General features: G+C 51.7%; 1 protein-coding gene across 1 annotated transcript; it reads right to left on the bottom strand.

Moving 5' to 3' along the window:
• Positions 1 to 10,241: 10,241 nt before the first annotated feature.
• LOC146767188 (uncharacterized) lies at positions 10,242 to 13,741 on the bottom strand. The gene has a single exon (XM_085581162.1). The coding sequence runs from the start codon at positions 13,282 to 13,284 to the stop codon at positions 11,887 to 11,889; it is 1,398 nt and encodes a 465-aa protein (XP_085437288.1). The 5' UTR covers positions 13,285 to 13,741; the 3' UTR covers positions 10,242 to 11,886.
• Between the last annotated feature and the right edge of the window lie 3,886 nt (positions 13,742 to 17,627).

Raw genomic sequence — 17,627 nt, 5'->3', positions numbered from 1 at the left:
CATTGGATTGATTCCTCTGTAGCATTGATTAATAATAAATAATAATGAAGAGTGGATAAAAGTTTCTGTAATATTGAGTGATTAATAATTAATAATTACTAATATCTAATAACATAGATTGATTCCTTTGTGATACTGATTAATAATTTATAATTTATATTGGATTATTTTATTTTTAACATTGATTAACACTATTGGATTTGTTACTTTGTAATATTAATAATAATAATATAGGATCGATTTCCTTGTAATATTGATTAATAATAAATAACTAATAACATAGGATTAATTTATGTGTAATATTGATTCTTAATAATCAATAATTAATAATTAATATTGGATAGACTTATCTGTAATATTGATTAATTAATCCTTAATAATTAATAATAGATCAACTTATTTTTAGTGTTGATTAATTAATAATCAATAGTTGATATTGAGTCTATTTCTTTGCAATGCTGGTAATAATAAAGAATTAATAATTACTACTGAATTTATTTCTCTGCAATATTGATTAATTAATAATCAATAGTTGATATCGGATAAATTTATTTGTAATGGTTAATAATTAATAATTAATTATCAATAATCAATAATCAATAAATAATATTGGATTGATTTCTTTGTAATATTGTGAAAAATGCCGATTGAATGATGCACTGCTATTGATTATTGATAACTCCCTGCTATTGATTATTGATAACACCCTGCTATTGATTATTGATAATCTGCTATCGATTATTGGTAACTCACTGCTATTGATTATTGATAACTCACTGCTATTGATTATTGATAATCTGCTATTGATTATTGATAACTCACTGCTATTATTGATAATCTGCTATTATTGATAACTCCCTGCTATTGATAATTGATAACTCCCTGCTATTGATCATTGATAACTCCCTGCTATTGATTATTGATAATCTGCTATTGATTATTGACAACTCACTGCTATTGATTATTGATAATCCGCTATTGATTATTGATAACTCACTATTGATTATTGATAACTCCCTACTATTGATCATTGCTAACTCTCTGCTATTGATTAGGATGTGTGGAGATGAAGGAACAATGGGAAAGGAAATCTCCTTTTTTTTCCTTTTTTTCCCCATTTTTTTCTCCTTTTTTTGCCCCTCTCCCGTGACAAAAGCGAAGATTTGATGAAAAATCGATAAAATGGGAAACGGAACTTTTTAAAAATTGCTTTTTAAAAAAAATCCAGTGAACAATTGGAGCTGGGTAATTGGTTCTTTAATGACTTTAAATTCGTGCTTTGGGTTTTTTAATCAATGCTTTAAAAAAGAACCTTAAAATCCAAACTGGAACAAACTCCTCCAGTGCCACCAACCCCATCGGTGTCCCCAATGTCCCCAGACTCCCCAAATGTCCCCAAACCTCCCCAAATGTCCCCAAACTCTCAAAATGTCCCCAAATATCCCCAAACTCCCTAAATGTCTCCAAACCTCCCCAGATGTCCCCAAACCTCCCCAGATGTCCCCAAACCTCCCCAGACCTCCCCAAATGTCCACCAGGCCCATCCCCGCCATGTCCTCCATGCTGGGCCTGGTGGCACCTGTGGGGACATTGGGGACACGTCACCGACACGCCCGGGTGGCACCGACACCCCCGGGTGGCACCGAGCCCGTCCTGGTGGCACCGGCCACCCCCCGATGTCCCCAGCTCTGCTCCTGATGTCCCTTAGGAGATCCCAGTCGTGTCCCCAGTGTCCCAAACCCCATCCCCGGTGTCCCCAACCCCATCCCAGCTGTCCCCAGCCATATCCCAGCTGTCCCCAACCCCATTCCTGATGTCCCCAACCCTGTCCGCAGTGTCCCCAGGCATCTCTGCTGTCCCAAGACCGTCCAAACCCCATTCCCGATGTCCCCAGCTGTCCCCAACCCCACTCTTGATGTACCCAACTCCGTCCTGGTGTCCCCAACTCTATCCTCAATGTCCCAAACCCCATCCCAGGTGTCCCCAGCTCCAGTCCTGCTGTCCCAAGACCATACCATCCACACCCCATCCCTGATGTCCCCAGGTGTCCCCAACCCCATCCCTGATGTCCCCAGGTGTCCCCAACCCCATCCCTGATGTTCTCAAGTGTCCCAAACTCCATTCCTGATGTCCCCAGCTGTGGCCAAACCCTGTCCCTGATGTCCCCAGGTTTCCCAAGCTCCATCCCTGATGTCCCCAGTTGTCCCCAAACCCCATCCCTGATGTCCCCATGTGTCCCTCACCCGCCACCACAACAGTGACCCGGTGTGGCACGTCCCAGCCGGGCCCCAGGGTGGTCACCAAGGTGTCCCCCTCGGTGTCCCCCTCAGTGTCCCCCAAGCGTGGCCTGGGGTGTCCGTGGGCGCGGTGTTCCCAGCGGATCTCCACGTCCAGCAGGAAGAAGCCGACGGCGTCGCAGCGCAGCTCGGCCGGGAGCCCCAGGGACAGCCGGGACAGCAGCAGGGACACCCGGGGAGGGGCTGGGACACGGGACAGTGAGCTGGGGATACTGGGAGGGACTGGGAGGGTCTGGGACATACTGGGAGGGACTGGGACATACTGGGAGGGAACTGGGAGGGACTGGGATGGACTGGGAGGGACTGGGACATACTGGGACATACTGGGAGGGACTGGGAGGGACTGGGACATACTGGGACATATTGGGAGGGACTGGGAGGGACTGGGAGGGACTGGGACAGCTGCAGCGACACCTCCCTGGCGCCCCCTGGCGGCTGGGAGGACCGAGGAAACGTTCGGCCTCAGTGGTGCCCCCAGGCGGCTGGGAGGATCGTGGCCGTTCTGTGCCCAAAAACCCCCAGAACCCCCCCAAAAAAAAACACCAAAAATGCTCCCAAAACCCACAAAAATCACCCGCTAAACCCTCCAAGAAACACACAAAAAAAGCCCCCAGAAATCACCCAAAAAACTCCCCAAAAAAACCCAAAAAATGCCCCACAAACCCTCCAAAAATCACCCACCAAACCCCCCAGGACCTCCCAAAAAGCCACAAAAAATGCTCCCAAAACCTTCCAAAAAACCATTCTATGCCCACAGCGCCCCCTAGTGGCCAGGAGGACCGAGGCTGTCCCGTGCCAGTGGGGCCCCCTGGTGGCCGGGAGGGCCAAAACCACCCACTGCCAGTGGCGCCCCCTAGCGGCTGGGAGGACCAAAGCAGTTCCATGCCTGCAGCGCCCCCTGGTGGCCGGGAGGACCAAGGCTGTCCATTGGCGCCTCCCAGTGGCCAGGAGGACTGAGGCCGCCCACTCCCAGCAGCGCCCCCTGGCGGCCGGGAGCACCCGACCCCCCCCCCCCCCCCGCTCGGTGGCGCCCCCTGCTGTCCCCGCAGGGCTCCGCAGCCCCTCCCCTCCCCTCACCTGCGCGGTGCCGGGGGGGCTCCCGTGGCCCCCCAGGAACAGCAGCACCCCCGGCGCGGCCTCGGTGCGGCGGGCGGCGGCCGAGTCGAAGGCCAGAAGGCGCCGCGTGGCGCCATGGCGGTGCCGCAGCCACTGCAGCGTGAAGGGCTCGGCCGGGGGCGCGAAGGCGCAGTGCAGCCGCCCCAGCGCCCCCAGCAGCGCCTGCGTCTGCGGCGTCCGCATGGACACTAACAGGGACACTGAGGGGTGGGACAGGGCGTCAGGGGTGTGGGGACATCGGGGACACTGGGGACATCGGGGATGTGGGGGGATGTCAGAGACATTGCGGGGCAGGACAGGGTAGTCATGGGGTGTGGGGACACTGGGGACATCAGGGGGACATTGGGGATATGGCGACATCGGGGTGTGTGGGGACATTGGGGACATCGGGACAAGGGGAGACATTGGGGACAATGGGGACAATGGGAATGTGGGGTGTCCTGGCTTATAAGATAAGCATGTATTCTATTTGCCATCTGTTGGAGCTTGGGCAGTTTTCTTATCTCTTCCAAGAACAATGTCTCCCTCCGGAGAGATATCTTCTGTTCATGGACCATTGAATGACTCACTGCATGACTGATAAAGTTACATCATCCCAGTGTGAGATGCTCCACCCAGAGGGAGGAGCCAAGCATTCCTACCTGCATAAAATCAGCACTTTTTGAGACACTGGCAGCCACTTTGCTGGATTCCCCGAGTAGCAGCTTCTTCTGTGCTGGATTCCCAGAGGAAGACCAGGCCCAACTACTACCAGACCTTCAGAGAAAGCTCCACCATTCTAGAGATCACCACTTCAGCAGCATTTCATCAGCCACTCCAGGAGGAGCAGCCACCATTTTAACTGGACTATTACCAACACCCTGACTCCTCAGGGTGTCAGGTTTCTGACTCCATCACTAGTTTTGTTTGTACTAACTGCATTTTTTTTAATTTAATTTTTTTCCTAGTAAAGAACTGTTATTCCCATTCCCATATCTTTGCTTGAGAGCCTTTTAATTTTGAAATTGTGGTAATTCGGATGGAGGGGGGTTTACCTTTTCCATTTCACAGGAGGGTCTTGCCTTCCTACACAGACTCCTGTCTTTTCAAACCAAGACATTGCATCAGCCCGTTTAGGGAAAACGGCTAAAGATGTCTCTAGAACTTCACTGCTGCTTTTGTAACTCTTGGTATACCACCTGAAGTAAAGGCAATGGCCCAGCTTATACTTCCTGCTGAGTTGCTACCTTTTTTGCCTATGGGGAATTATGCACAAAACAGGTATTCCTCATTCCTCAAAAGGCCAATCTGTCACTGAATGGGCTCATGGCTCCCTCAAGCGTCTCCTGGTACAATAGAAAGGGGGGGCCAGAGAGGACAACCCTTCCGAGAGACTGCAGAAAGCCTTTTATGTGTTCAACTTCTTGAAATGATCTTTGATGGACCCCAACCCTTGATTGTTTGACATTTTAATTGTAATTCATAATTGCAACAAAAGGAAAAATCCCTTGCCTTAGTGAAGGATCCAGGATCTGGTAAGATATTGGGGCTTTATCCTTAGGTCACCTGATGTCACCTGGTGTCACCACTGAGTCAGGAACAAGAGTCAGGCGACACATAAAATCTAACTCTCTCCAGGAGACTAATACTAATTTTATTAGGAACCCATTTCTTTTTATACACTGCTCCAACACCTGACTGGTCCTTTAATCAACACACCTCACATGATTGGCTAATTAAGGAAATACCCTTTAGTAAACATCTTATAAGAAAACAACTGTTCAAAACACCAGCTGCAAGATTGCTTCAATTCTTTCTCTCAGCCTTCTCAAAACTCCCCAGAACAATTCCTAGGAAAGTTTACCTGGCTTTCTCTCTGACCAGGCTGGGGTAGAGGTTTTGCTTGCATCTCCACAGAGAATGGTTCCAAGTGGATTCCAGCAAACAGCGTGAAGGCGTTTTGAGAGTCTTTGACTGCATCAGTTACAGATTCACCTTGAACATCAACATTGGAAGAGAACCCTTGTGAACAGGACCTCGCCACCACATCAGCACCTGTTTAACCTCTAGCAGACTTATGCCCTTGGGAAAATGGTTATGATTACCCAGTGGTATCAGGGCTTACAGGGCTAGATCAGCTTCTGGGGGATTGGAGACTTGGTGGATGGATAAGAAATTTAGTTAAAATAGGCTTATATGTATTAGGATTATATTATGTATTGTTATGCTTATTCCTTGTATTTTATATTGTGTGAAAAAATTAATAGACAAATCACTTAAGAATGTATTTTTGTTTGAACAGATAGGGGGAGGTATGGGGAACAAACCAGAGAGTACAGTGGAACTGATAAAGGGGCCTGATATCTTCTTCTTCTGCCTGATTGAGCAGAAACCATGGGAGAGACAGACACAGTGAAAGTCTCCTTGGGCAAGAAGTGACCAAGAAACATATTGTGAGACATAGTGATAAAATAATGTTACCAGGTGATGTGTAACCAATGGGAAATTGTTACCAAAAACAGAGCCCTATATAAGCACCATACAAGTGAAATTCTATATAAACACCTGATACACTCAATAAAATTGGCTTCTGATCCCAACTCAGATGCCCCCGAGTCTCCATCATTGATAACCCCTGGTCTGGGTGATCCCTGTTGGGTGGGGGGAAGGTGTTGTAGAGATTTCTTTCCCTTCTCCTGCTGTGATTTGGATGGTAATAAATTCCCTCCCTGTGCCCGGGCTGGGACTGTTTTGCCAGTGCTGGTGCTCGGGGCGGGATCTCTCCCGATCCTTTTCCTACTCCCGCCTTCCCTCAGCCAATCAGAGACAGCGCGGCTGATGACTCACCAGTTGCTGGGCAGACCCGCAGCGACCAGCGGTCCCGGCCGGACCCGCCCGCCACGGCCCAAATCCTCCCCAATCCTCCCAAATCCTCCCCAATCCTCCCAAATCCTCCCAAACTCTCCCCAAATCCTCCCAAATCCTCCAAAATCCTCCCAAATCCTCCCCGAATCCTCCCCGAATCCTCCCAAATCCTCCCCAATCCTCCCCAATCCTCCCAAATCCTCCCAAATCCTCCCCGAATCCTCCCCGAATCCTCCCCGAATCCTCCCAAATCCTCCCCGAATCCTCCCCAAATCCTCCCAAATCCTCCCAAATCCTCCCCAAATCCTCCCCAAATCCTCCCGAATCCTCCCAAATCCTCCCAAACCCTACCCAATCCTCCCAAATCCTCCCCAAATCCTCCCAAATCCTCCCCAATCCTCCCCAATCCTCCCAAACCCTCCCCAAATCCTCCCAAATCCTCCCGAATCCTCCCTGCCCCATCACAGGGGGTCCTGTGCAAGGCCACGGGGAGCGGCTGCGGCCGCCGCTGGCTCAGGAGCTCTGTGGGCAGGAAAGGGGGTGACACTGGGACTGGGGGTGCTCACAGGGCTTCCCTTAATGGTGCCTCCTTCGGTGTTGGGTCAAGCGAGAGCTTCTGGAGAATCTCTCCCCACACACAGGACACTCACCGGGCCTCTCCCCGGTGTGGATGTGCCTGTGGGTGACGAGGCTGGAGCTGTGCTTGAAGCCCTTCCCGCACTCAGGGCAGCAGAAGGGCCTCTCCTGTGTGTGAATCCACTGATGCACTGAAGCATGGGCAGACGGCTCCTCAACTAATTAAAGCTGGAAAGAAGGGTATTTTATTGCAGTGCTGGACACATGTGGAATCATTTCCAAATACATGTGCAAGGAGTTGCAGACTCCTGCTTTCTATTTATACAGAAAAGGTTTTACATATCCAAGCTGTTTCTAAGGACACAAAATACATAATCATTACCTGCCCGCTTCGTATTATAATCAGCTGAATATCCATTACGGCTGTGCAATCGTGTTTCCTTAACTGGGTCTTTGGGATTTTGAAATAAGGGAGTGGGTGTAAGGGAGGAAGAAAGCTGTCTTCCTCAAGGTAAACTCTTCACCCATGGCCAGTTTGCAGGACTTTTTGATCTGCTGGTCACGGTAGCCTCTCCTAACTGCTGATTATTCTTAAGGCAAGATATTTCTATGGTCTCTGCTCCTTCACAATTCCTACATCTATCCCTGTCACTCCTAGCTTTACTTTTCTAATATATTTGCTACTCTTTAACTAAGGCATGTGATTTTTGCTAGCTAACTTGGCTTCTCAACTAATTTTAAAATCTTAACTAAAATATGAAATCTTCTACTATCTCAGTTATATTCCCAGCTGTCCCCTTGACTCATCCACAGTTTTCAATTATCCTAAATACATTTCCAGCTGACCCTTGGCTCATTACGATCAGATTGGAGCTTCTCAGAAACCACTTCCTACACTTGGGACACTCATAGGGCCTCTCCCTGGTGTGAATCTTGTGGTGCTGATGAACTTGGAGATCCACCCAAAGCCCTTCCCACACTCCCCACACTTGTAGGGCTGATTGATTCCCGATCTGGATCACCTGGCGCCAGATCAGGTCTGATCCCCGGAGCTCCAGCTGAAGCCCTTCCCACATTCCAAGTGCTTGTGGAGCTTCTGCCCACCATGAGTCATCTCCACCATCTCTGAGTGCCAAATGGATCTCTGGCTGCCTTCTAGGCACCGAGGGGCTCTTACCTCCTCACAACTCCCAGGGCTGGGTTTGCAGCCCCTCCTTGTGTGGGATCCCCAGGGCTTTTCCTCCCCATTGGGTTCCCATGCTGTGGAGCTGCTCAAAACAGCCTCAAAACAGAGGTTCTGAGCAGCGATTTGTCCTCCCAGGTCTCTGTCTGCAGCTCAGTGCCTGGGGTAAGGAAAGAAAAGAAGAGGAAGGAATGTGGAAAGGAAGAAGGATAAGTGGAAAGTGGAAGGAAGAAGGATAGAATGAGAAGAGGAAGGAGGGTGGGAGGATGGGATTTGCCTCCATGCCAGAGGGAAGGGGAAGGAGATCCCACCAATTCATCCCTGGCAGGACAGCGTTGGCAGCAGCGCTGTCCTGCAGCCAGGGGCAATGTTGGGCTGATAGGTGGAGCAGAGGAGAGGGGGAAAGGGGCAGTGACTTACTCCTCACCTGCCTCAGTGTTCCATGCTATCTTCCTTTTCCTCACAGCCTCCACCAGCTCCACCTGCACAAAGGTTGGGATGGACAAATCCTGGCTTGGGGGAAAAACAAAGGGTGAGCACCTTGGTCCTGCTGCCCAAGTCCAGCTCGAGAAGTCACCACCCTGTTCACAGTTGGATGGGCCCAGACTCTGCTCATCTCCAGAGTCCCCCACTCCTCCAGGCTGCTGGGATCCCCCAGCTCCAGGATTGGCCATTGCTGCTCTCCCCACTCCGATGCCAATTGGAACCCCAAAACCAATGTCCCCCCCAAACTGTTACCACTGCCCCAGCCAGTACAGAGATCGCTACAGGAACCCTTCACAAGTCTCCAAAGGGGCATCTGCGTCTCACCTTTGGGGCAATGCAAGATCCAAATATCCCTTTCCCTGCAAAAAAAACTCCCAGAAATCCCCCAATGGATTTGGGGTGAGCTCCCCCTCCCCACTTACCTGCAGGATCTGGGGCAGTCAATGCTGCCATGACCAGGGGAGCTGCAGACTCGGCAGAAGGGCAGGCAAACCGTGTGGATCTGCTGCGGTTCCTCCTCTTCCTCCTCCTGTTCCTGTTCCTTCTTTTCCCTAACCTCCTCCTCATCTCTATCTCCTCTTCCTATTCCTCCTCCTCCCTGACCACCCCAGATCCCCCTTTCCTACCCACCTCTCCCCCATGGCTGCAGCACCAGCGTTTGGGTAGAGGGAACCTCCCATGAGCCCCCCAGGTATGGGCAGGGGGCTTGGGGACCCACCCAGTGCAGATCCATTCCCCCCTCCCAGAGCCTCACGGAAATCACTCCAGGGATCAAGCGATGGGGACACTAAGGGATCCCCATGGAACCACCCATTTTTGATCCCATCCCCACCCTTCCCTCCCCACTCCCATTGTTCCCCCAACCCAAAGACCCCTCCCAACTCAATCTGAGGGTCCCATTCCTCTCCTGGTCGGAATCCTCTTTTCCCCTGCTCTCCCACCCCTTCCCCATTGTGCCTCCAGCTCTATCTCTCACCCCTGGGCTTGGATTTGGGGATCCAGGCCCCTCCTGTTCAGTTTGAGGATCACATCCCCCCTTTCCCTCAATTCAGGCAGCTCCTGGCAGCTTTTTCCTGGGAGGAATCCCTGAGTTTTGGGACTTTTAGGATGTAGCTTAGGAGGAGAACAGCTCTGTCGGGCTTTCCCCTCCCTGTTGTGGCCCCTCAGCTGTTCCCGACACCCTGGGGGTGCTGGGATTTCCCTCCCAGGGACAAGGATGTTCATCCCCTTCCAGGAGCCCAATGCCCAGCTGGGGCTCCAGGTCAGGGGTCCTTGAGCAGCTGCCCCAAAACCTCCACCAGGTTCTCCCAGCGCAGCCGGAGCCGCTCGGCCTGGGCTCCCCAAAGGCCTCAGCAAGGTCCAAGTCCTGCCCAGGAACCCTCAACTCCCTCAAACCCAGCATCCCCCTCATCCCCTGCAAGTTCCTCCCATGGCACCGGCCATGGCCATGTCCCCACTTGTCACTGGCCATGTCCCACCATGTCCTCACCCATGGCTGTCTCCCCACCATGTTTCCATCCCTGTCACTGCCCCCCATGTCTCCATCCATGCCTGTGTCTCCCCATGTCCCTAGGGATGGCCCTGTCCCCCTCCATGTCCATGCGTGCCCATGTCACTCTCCATGTCTAATGCTTTTTCTCTTTTTGAGCCTGGTCTTATAAGCTCTCAGAGATAAGCATTATACCCTTGATAGCTCAGCTACCTCAGGTGGCATAAAACAAGCAGGATGGCTCATGTGACAGTGTTGGGAATAAAAAGTTTTAATAAAAGGCAAAAATAAAAAAGCTTTTTACAGAGAAAAGCCAAGTCAGGGCAGAGGCTCTTGCTCTTGCTAAAACACTTCACAAAAGCAATTAACTTCTTTTGTTCTCTTCTTTTCTAGGGAATTGCTTAGGTGGGACTTTTTGGCTCCTGTCCAATTAGCTACCCTTAAGTTTGAGGTGAAGTCCCAGCGGTCCTATGAGGTGTCTTTCAACCAAATTGAGGAGAGAAACACCTGGCCTTTTGTCCTTTTTAAGGGAACAAAAGGTAACTTTTCTACTCTGTCAACAGAGGGCACATTCTTACACGTGTCCCACCATGTCTGTGTCCTACCATGGCCATATCCACTAACTTAGTTCAATGTCTATTTTTACTTCAATATTGGATATTTTAAAGGGATAAAGAGAAATGAAAACAAAATCAAGGCCAAAAGAAAAAGACTTCCATGTCCATGCCAGCTGAGGATCCACGTGCTTGGGTGGAGGGAAGAACCTTTTTGGTGGAGTTTCTACCCCATTGTCTCCAAAATCTTGGTCTTTTCCCCAGTTTTTCCACCATCTGGCTGCAGAAGACACCCTTGGGCAATAGGAAATCAAAATCGTGGAATCCCTGAAGTTGGAAAAGACCTTGTCCTGGTTCAGAGCAAATTTGGGAGAGAACCTCCAAAGGGATTCCTCTGGAAAGCAGATTCAATTGGCTCCTCCCCCAGCCAGTTTGGGAAAAGTATCTCCTTGGAGAACAGTGGAAAAAACTGTTTTTTAAAGAATAAAACCTAAACAATATTAAACAATAAAACCTCTTGCTGCTCTAAAAGATAGACAAACTCAGGAAGTTCCTCCATGGGTTGTAGCTCAGCTCCCTCAGTCTCTTATCAGTCCCTCCAGTGCTGGAAATGCCACAGTCCAGGCCTGGCCCGCTGGGCCACAGGTGTGAGCTGCCGGTGCTCTTCTGGGTGTTCAGGCCAGAGCAGGTTTAAACAGGTCCAAAGAAAAGGGAAAAGCAGCCACAGTCCAGGGAACTTCTCTGCCACAGCTAGCTAAAACTAATTAACAGCAAAGGAGAGCTCTGTACCTCTGTCTGTCCATCTGCAACAACCCGGCCCAGGAGCAGGAATGTGGAGGAGTGAGTGCAGTTTCTGAAAACAAACTCTGCCCTTCTCTCCCTCCTTTGCTCTCGGAACAAGTCTTAAAGGTGCAAAACTTATAATTCACTATAAACAGAACAGACAACTGGAGATACAAGCATCATATAGTCAACCTATGACATACCTCCAAGACCATTCAGTATTCCTTGATGCCACCAGAAGATAGGATTGAATGCAAAAGATTTTATGGAGTTGGAAGTCATTAAATGTGCTCTCCCCAAGGAATTCTCATTGTTGGTCTGTGCCCCAATGGATGTTCCTGCCACTGGGTTCATCTAGGTGCCCACAGGGAACGAGGAAGATGTGGAGCCTCCCAGCCAAGTGTCTTCCCAACACAGATAACCAGGCCCATAGATCACCAAGACTGCCCAATGAAGGTCACTGAGGATCATCCAACAAGGATCCTCCCATAGGGAATGGAGCTGGGAGGAGCATAAGAAGCTCTTCCCACCCTTGGGGAACTCACAGGGCTTCCCCCCTTAGTGGCGCCTCCTTTGGTGTTTGATCAAGGCTGATCTCTGTGAGAAGCTCTTCCCACACTTCCCACACTCGTAGGGCCTCTCCCCGGTGTGGATGTGCCGGTGCACGGTGAGATTGGTGTTGTGCTTGAAGCCCTTCCCGCAGTCGGGGCAGCGGTAGGGCCTCTCCTCGGTGTGACTCCGCTGATGTACGAGGAGACTGGAGCTGATCTGAAACCTCTTCCCACACTGGGAACACTCGTAGGGCTTCTCCCCGCTGTGGATGCGCTGGTGCTTTCTCAGGTCTGAGTGCCACCCATAGCTCTTCCCACATTCCAAGCAGGTGTAGGGCCGTTCCCCAGTGTGGATCACCTGGTGCCGAATCAGGGCTGAGCTTTCCCTGAAACTCTTCCCACATTCCCCACACTTGTAGGGCTTTTCCCCAGTATGGATCTTTTTGTGTTCCGTAAGCTGGGAGTTGAGGCTGAAGCTCATCCCACACACCCCACACTCGTAGGGCTTTTCTCCAGTGTGGATCCTCTCGTGTCTCCTCAGGCCAGAGCTCTGCCTGAAGCTCTTCCCACATTCCCCACACTCATAGGGTTTTTCCCCAGTGTGGATCCTCTGGTGTTGCATCAGGTAGCCCTTCTGGCTGAAGCTCACCCCACATTTCCCACACTCAAAGGGCTTTTCCCCAGTGTGGATCCTCTGATGTTGGATCAGAATGGAGTTCTGGTTGAAGCTCCTCCCACACTCCCCACACTCAAAGGGCTTTTCCCCAGTGTGCATCCTCTGGTGTTGCATCAGGTGGCCCTTCTGGCTGAAGCTCATCCCACATTTCCCACACTCAAAGGGCTTTTCCCCAGTGTGGATTACCGAGTGCTGCATCAGGCTGCTCCTCTGGCTGAAGCTCTTCCCACATTCCCCACACTCAAAGGGCTTTTCCCCAGTGTGGATCCTCTGATGTTGGATCAGAATGGAGTTCTGGCTGAAGCTCCTCCCACACTCCCCACACTCAAAGGGCCTCTCCCCGGTGTGGATCCTCTGGTGAAGTCTCAGGTTGGAGCTCCAGCAGAAACGCTTCCCACATTCCTCACACTCGTAGGGCCTCTCCCCAGTGTGGATCCTCTGGTGCTCGATCAGGTGGGAGCTCCGGCTGAAACCCTTCCCACATTCCAAGCACTTGTGGGGCTTCTCCCTGCCACGAGGTTTCTCCACCAGCTCTGAGCTCTGGCTGGATCTCTGCCCACCTTCCTGGCTCAGGGGGGCTCTTTCCTCCCCGCAGCTCCCTGGGCTGGGTTTGCTGCCACTCCTTGTGTGGGATCTCCAGGGCTTTTCCTCCTCCTCCATTTCCTCCATTTTCATTCCTCCCTGGGAATGAAAAATCCTGGTCTGGGGGAAAAAAAAAGAACAGAGCATCTTGGACTGGGAGTTCCTCCTGTCCCCACTTCATCTCACCAAGTCATTGGGCATTGTGTGTCTATAAGAACCTCCAAAACACCAAGGTTCAGCATAAAAATCCTCGAAACTTTAAGACACAGATCAAAACCTCCCCAAACATCAAGATTCAGCAAAAAATTCCTCCAAAACAAAAAGATTCAGCCCCTAAAAAAAAATAAATCACCAACATTTAATCCAATAAAGCTAAGGAATGCCATGACCCACCCCTGTGAAAATCGTGGAACCCCTCAACAGTCACCTGCTGCATGTGGGGTGGCAATGCTCCTGGGGCTAAGGGGAGGCTATAGATGCAAAGAGGAATGGAACCTCGTGGTGATCCTTGTTTCTGCTCCTCCTCCTCCTGTGTCCCTATTCTTCCTCACACTCCTCTTCCTCCTCCTATTCCTCCTTCTCCTGCACAATCCCACCCTCTCCTGCCACCTGCATCCTTTGACCATTCTGTTCCTCAAGCCTGCTTCTCCTTCCCTTCTCCTCCTGCCCCCAGGCCCAGCACCCACTGCCGGCTCCCTCTTCCCCCCAGCCCCACAGCATCCCAGCGCAGGGGCAGGGATGGAGCTGGGGCAGGTCGGGCTGGGGCAGCGCTGGGCTCTCGGCCGCTCCCGCCCGCACTCGGTCCCCACTGCAGCCGCTCCCGCCAGGACAGCGCGGGGGGGCCCGGCCTTGGCGCTGCCCCACTCCCACCTCCCCAAATTCCCCTCGCGGGGCCATGGGGCCGAGGGGGGGCGCAGGTGGGTCCAGGTGGGGAACGCGGGGAGCTGCGAGTCTGCCTGGCAACTGGTGAGTCATGAGCGCCGCGGGCTCTGATTGGCTGAGCTCGGCCCGAGCCCTGGGGCTGCAGCACAGAGGGGACACCCTGCTCCAGGGGGGATGTCCCACAAACGGGGGACCCCATGGAAGGAACCACAGGAAAGTGTCTTTACAAACAAATGCTCTGAATCTGCTCAGAGATAGGGCCAGGGACCTGTACATAAGGAAGTGACAGCAGACACAATCTGTCTCAGAAAATGTTATTAACTGATGACACAGACTGCTCCTCAGCCAAGGTCCTGCTCAGAAGTTCCAGAAGAAAAACAAAGACTTAACAGAGCCATGAATATCATTTGCTATATAAAAACAGGGAGCATATTATGGGAGTATGTAGTAGGTGGATTGGGAAGTCTGTACCTCTCAAGTACTTCAGTCAATGCGGAAAGGGAGAGGAAGATGTGGCCAGGAGAATTAGGATGAAAAGGAGGCTGTGTCCTCCAACACTGTCCGGGGCGGCGGGCAGGGAGTGCAGCTGAAGGAGCCTCACCCACTTTGGGTGATCGGCTCCCTTGGCTGGTGGCGGCACCGGGGATTGATTGGGGACCCGGGAGTGACCAGGAGACAGACGAGTGACACATCAGGGGGTCTGTGAAGAGTCAGCAGGGAGAGAGCACTGAAAATCTCATCAGTGAGTGCCCTGGGATCCTCGGGGAGTGAACATGGCAGGGCACCCATGGAGGGGAGTAAAGGGAAAGCCAGGGAGGGGTCCTGGCCAAAGGGATGATGATCCCAAAATGTCTCTGAAGGGTCCCCTGGGAGAATGTTGAGGTAGTTTGCACATTCCCCCAGAGGTAATTAAGGACATGGACACCCAGGGAGGAAATAAGGGAAATTGAGAAGGCATTTGGAAAACAAGGGAATGGAGGGTGTTGGTGTCCTGGGAAGGGATCAGGTGAAGGGGGAGTGTGCAGCAATATCATTACAGCAAGAGGCAGCAGGAGGAATCTATGTGGTAATAAAAAGGATGACGGAAAAGAGGAGAAGGAGAAAAATACTCAGGATTGGGATGATTTTCAGCAGGGTCTTATTCTCGAAATTTTCCAGCTGATCCAGATCCTTTCCATCCCCAGTTTCCCAGACAGGAAAAGCAGGAGGTCAGGATGGCAGGGGTTTCTCTGCGCTGGCAGCGGCAGCACCGGGCGCAGAGGTGCGGCGCCGGGAGCACGGGCTGGGGCCTGTGGGGAGCTGCGGGGCCGGGCCGGGGCTGTGGGGCAGCCGGGGCTCAGCGCCGGGCGCTGCCTGACCCCACCAGCCCCGGGCAGGGCCGGCAGTGGCCCCCGGCCCCCAGGAGGCTGCGGGACGCCCCGGCCGCTGCCCGGCCCCGGGGAGCTGCCGGCCCTGCCCGCCGGGGGGGCCGCCTTTGGACACTGCGGCAGGACAGGCACCGGCTCTGCCACACGGGCTGGGCAGGGACCCTGAGCACAACGGGGAACACAAAGGAACAGCTGGGAAATGCAGAGTGCACATGGAAGGATCAGGATTTGCTGTTCAGGATTTGCTTTGGGTCCCTGCAGAAAGGAAAGGTTTTGCAGAAAGCTCAGCAGCTCTCAGAGGATGAGCACCCACAGGCAGTGACCGGGGCTGCAGGAGTGGCACAAGAAGCCCTGCAGCACTTGGGCACAAGGGCACAGCAGCTGAAGGCAAGAAGGGATGAGCAAAAGGCCAAGCTGAAGGCAAAGGCCACGGCAGAGTTCCCACAGCCCCTGAGGGATCAACCCCAGGGCCCAAGGGGGCCCCAGCACCCAGGGCATGACGGGGTCGGCCACAAGCACCTGGCAGAGGCATTGCCCTCCTGGCCAGGGCAGAGCCCACCCAAACAGCCCCTGGGAAGTAGTCAGGGCTCCAGCTGCAGCCCACAAGGACACTGCAAGCACAGACAGCAGCACCCTCAGCAGGAGCAAGTCCACCCCTGCATGGACATGGATTGGCAGGGCTCTCTGAGCTCCCATCCCACCGGGGACCCACCACACTGGAGCCCTGGAGAACATTCAGGCTGTATCTGCATCCAGAGGAGGCCTCTCCTGATGGACACAGGGGCCTCTCCATCCACTCTGAATATTACACCTAAAGGGGGAAAATTGTAAAGGAGTGTTTTCATTATTAAGGGAATAAATGAGAAAGCTGAGCTGGTGTCATTTGTTCAATCACTATTAGGAGCTGTGGGGGATAGGTTTGAAATAAACTAAATTCTTTTTCTTCCTACTCTGATTGTAATTAACTAGGAAGGAATTTGATGGTGGCATTGGAATATCGTAAAAGGTGATACAGAGGCTATTGCTGCTGTACCTTTGTGTCAAATGTCTGGCAAGGCCTGTGCTGAAGGGAACCCAGAGGTGTGGGCAGCCCCAGGGAAAATTTGATGTGGAGCCTCTCCAAACTACTTGGAAGCAACCAGGACAAGTGGTGTCTAAAAGCAACACCCTGTTCCAGGGGAGGGAAGGAAGGGCTCACAGCCTGGTATGGAGCCTGCTAAAGGCAGGACTTTTGGAGCCAGGGATGTCTCCCTACAGCACTCCTATCCTGCCAGTCAGGGAATCAGATGGCTCCAATGAGGAGGACAAGAACAAGTGGTAGACAAAGCCCCAGTGAAATGGCTGAATTTCCTGTCTAAAAATCATCTTTTAGTTTTTGAAATAAAAAAAAGGCAAATGATGGAGAAAAAGGTTAAATATTTGGGAAATAGTGGGACTGAAGATTCCCGGTGGATTGACCCAGAGAGGGTCTGGGCAATCACAGAAGTAACATTTCCCAGTACCAAAAAGGAGCTGGACAATTCTGAGGATTAATAGGAATTACACAACATGGATTAAGGATTCTCTGTTCCAGCCAGAACATTGTAGGACTTTTTAACCGCAGACAGCCTCCATGCTGTGTCACGGACAGGAGAAAGAGAGCAAACCTTGAGAAAATGAACAACCAAAACTATTGATGCCTCAGCTGGGGCTCTTGCAGACTCAGAAAAGAAATTGGAATTGTAGGTGAATGTTCAACGGGGCCATGCCAAAGGAATCCTTGGGCCAAAATGTTTCACCCAGTGGCCAGAGTGGCCTCATTGGCTGCAAAATTGTGCAGCCACAGCTTCAATGGGAACCGAGGCCCAAAACCTGATGACAACAGGATCTCCGACTGTTCCAGTGTGCCATCAAGTTCAAGCTTTGATAAGCAAAAGAGCCTCGCAATGGATGAGCAGTGCTCGGTTATTACAGTGTGAAACTTGTTCAGTGGCACAGGAGGATTCAGAACTGAGGACAGGGGAAGGGTTTAACCCAGCCTCCTGTTTGAACAGCCCACAGAGGGGCTGGGAAGAAACCCAGCACTGCATTCAAGTGACACAGCTCCAGACCCAGCCTGGGGGAGATTCAGGAGACATTGCCTGGCCTGAGGCAGAAAACGTCTTTGTGGATGGCTCTTCAAGGGCAGCAGAAGGGAAAAGAGTTCCAAGACACGCTGTTATTGAGGAAAGGGAATCAGACAAAGCGCAGGTTACCCCCATG

The sequence above is a fragment of the Lonchura striata genome, chromosome 5, assembly GCF_050655825.1.
Source record: "Lonchura striata isolate lonStrDom1 chromosome 5, ASM5065582v1, whole genome shotgun sequence".
NCBI lineage: Eukaryota > Metazoa > Chordata > Aves > Passeriformes > Estrildidae > Lonchura > Lonchura striata.
Note: the sequence above shows the minus strand (reverse complement) of the source record. Positions and strands in the feature narration are given on the sequence as shown.

Coding starts and splice junctions, on each gene's coding strand:
- LOC146767188 (XM_085581162.1), bottom strand. CDS start 13,284: ATGCTCTGTTCTTTTTTTTTCCCCCAGACCAGGATTTTTCATTCCCAG.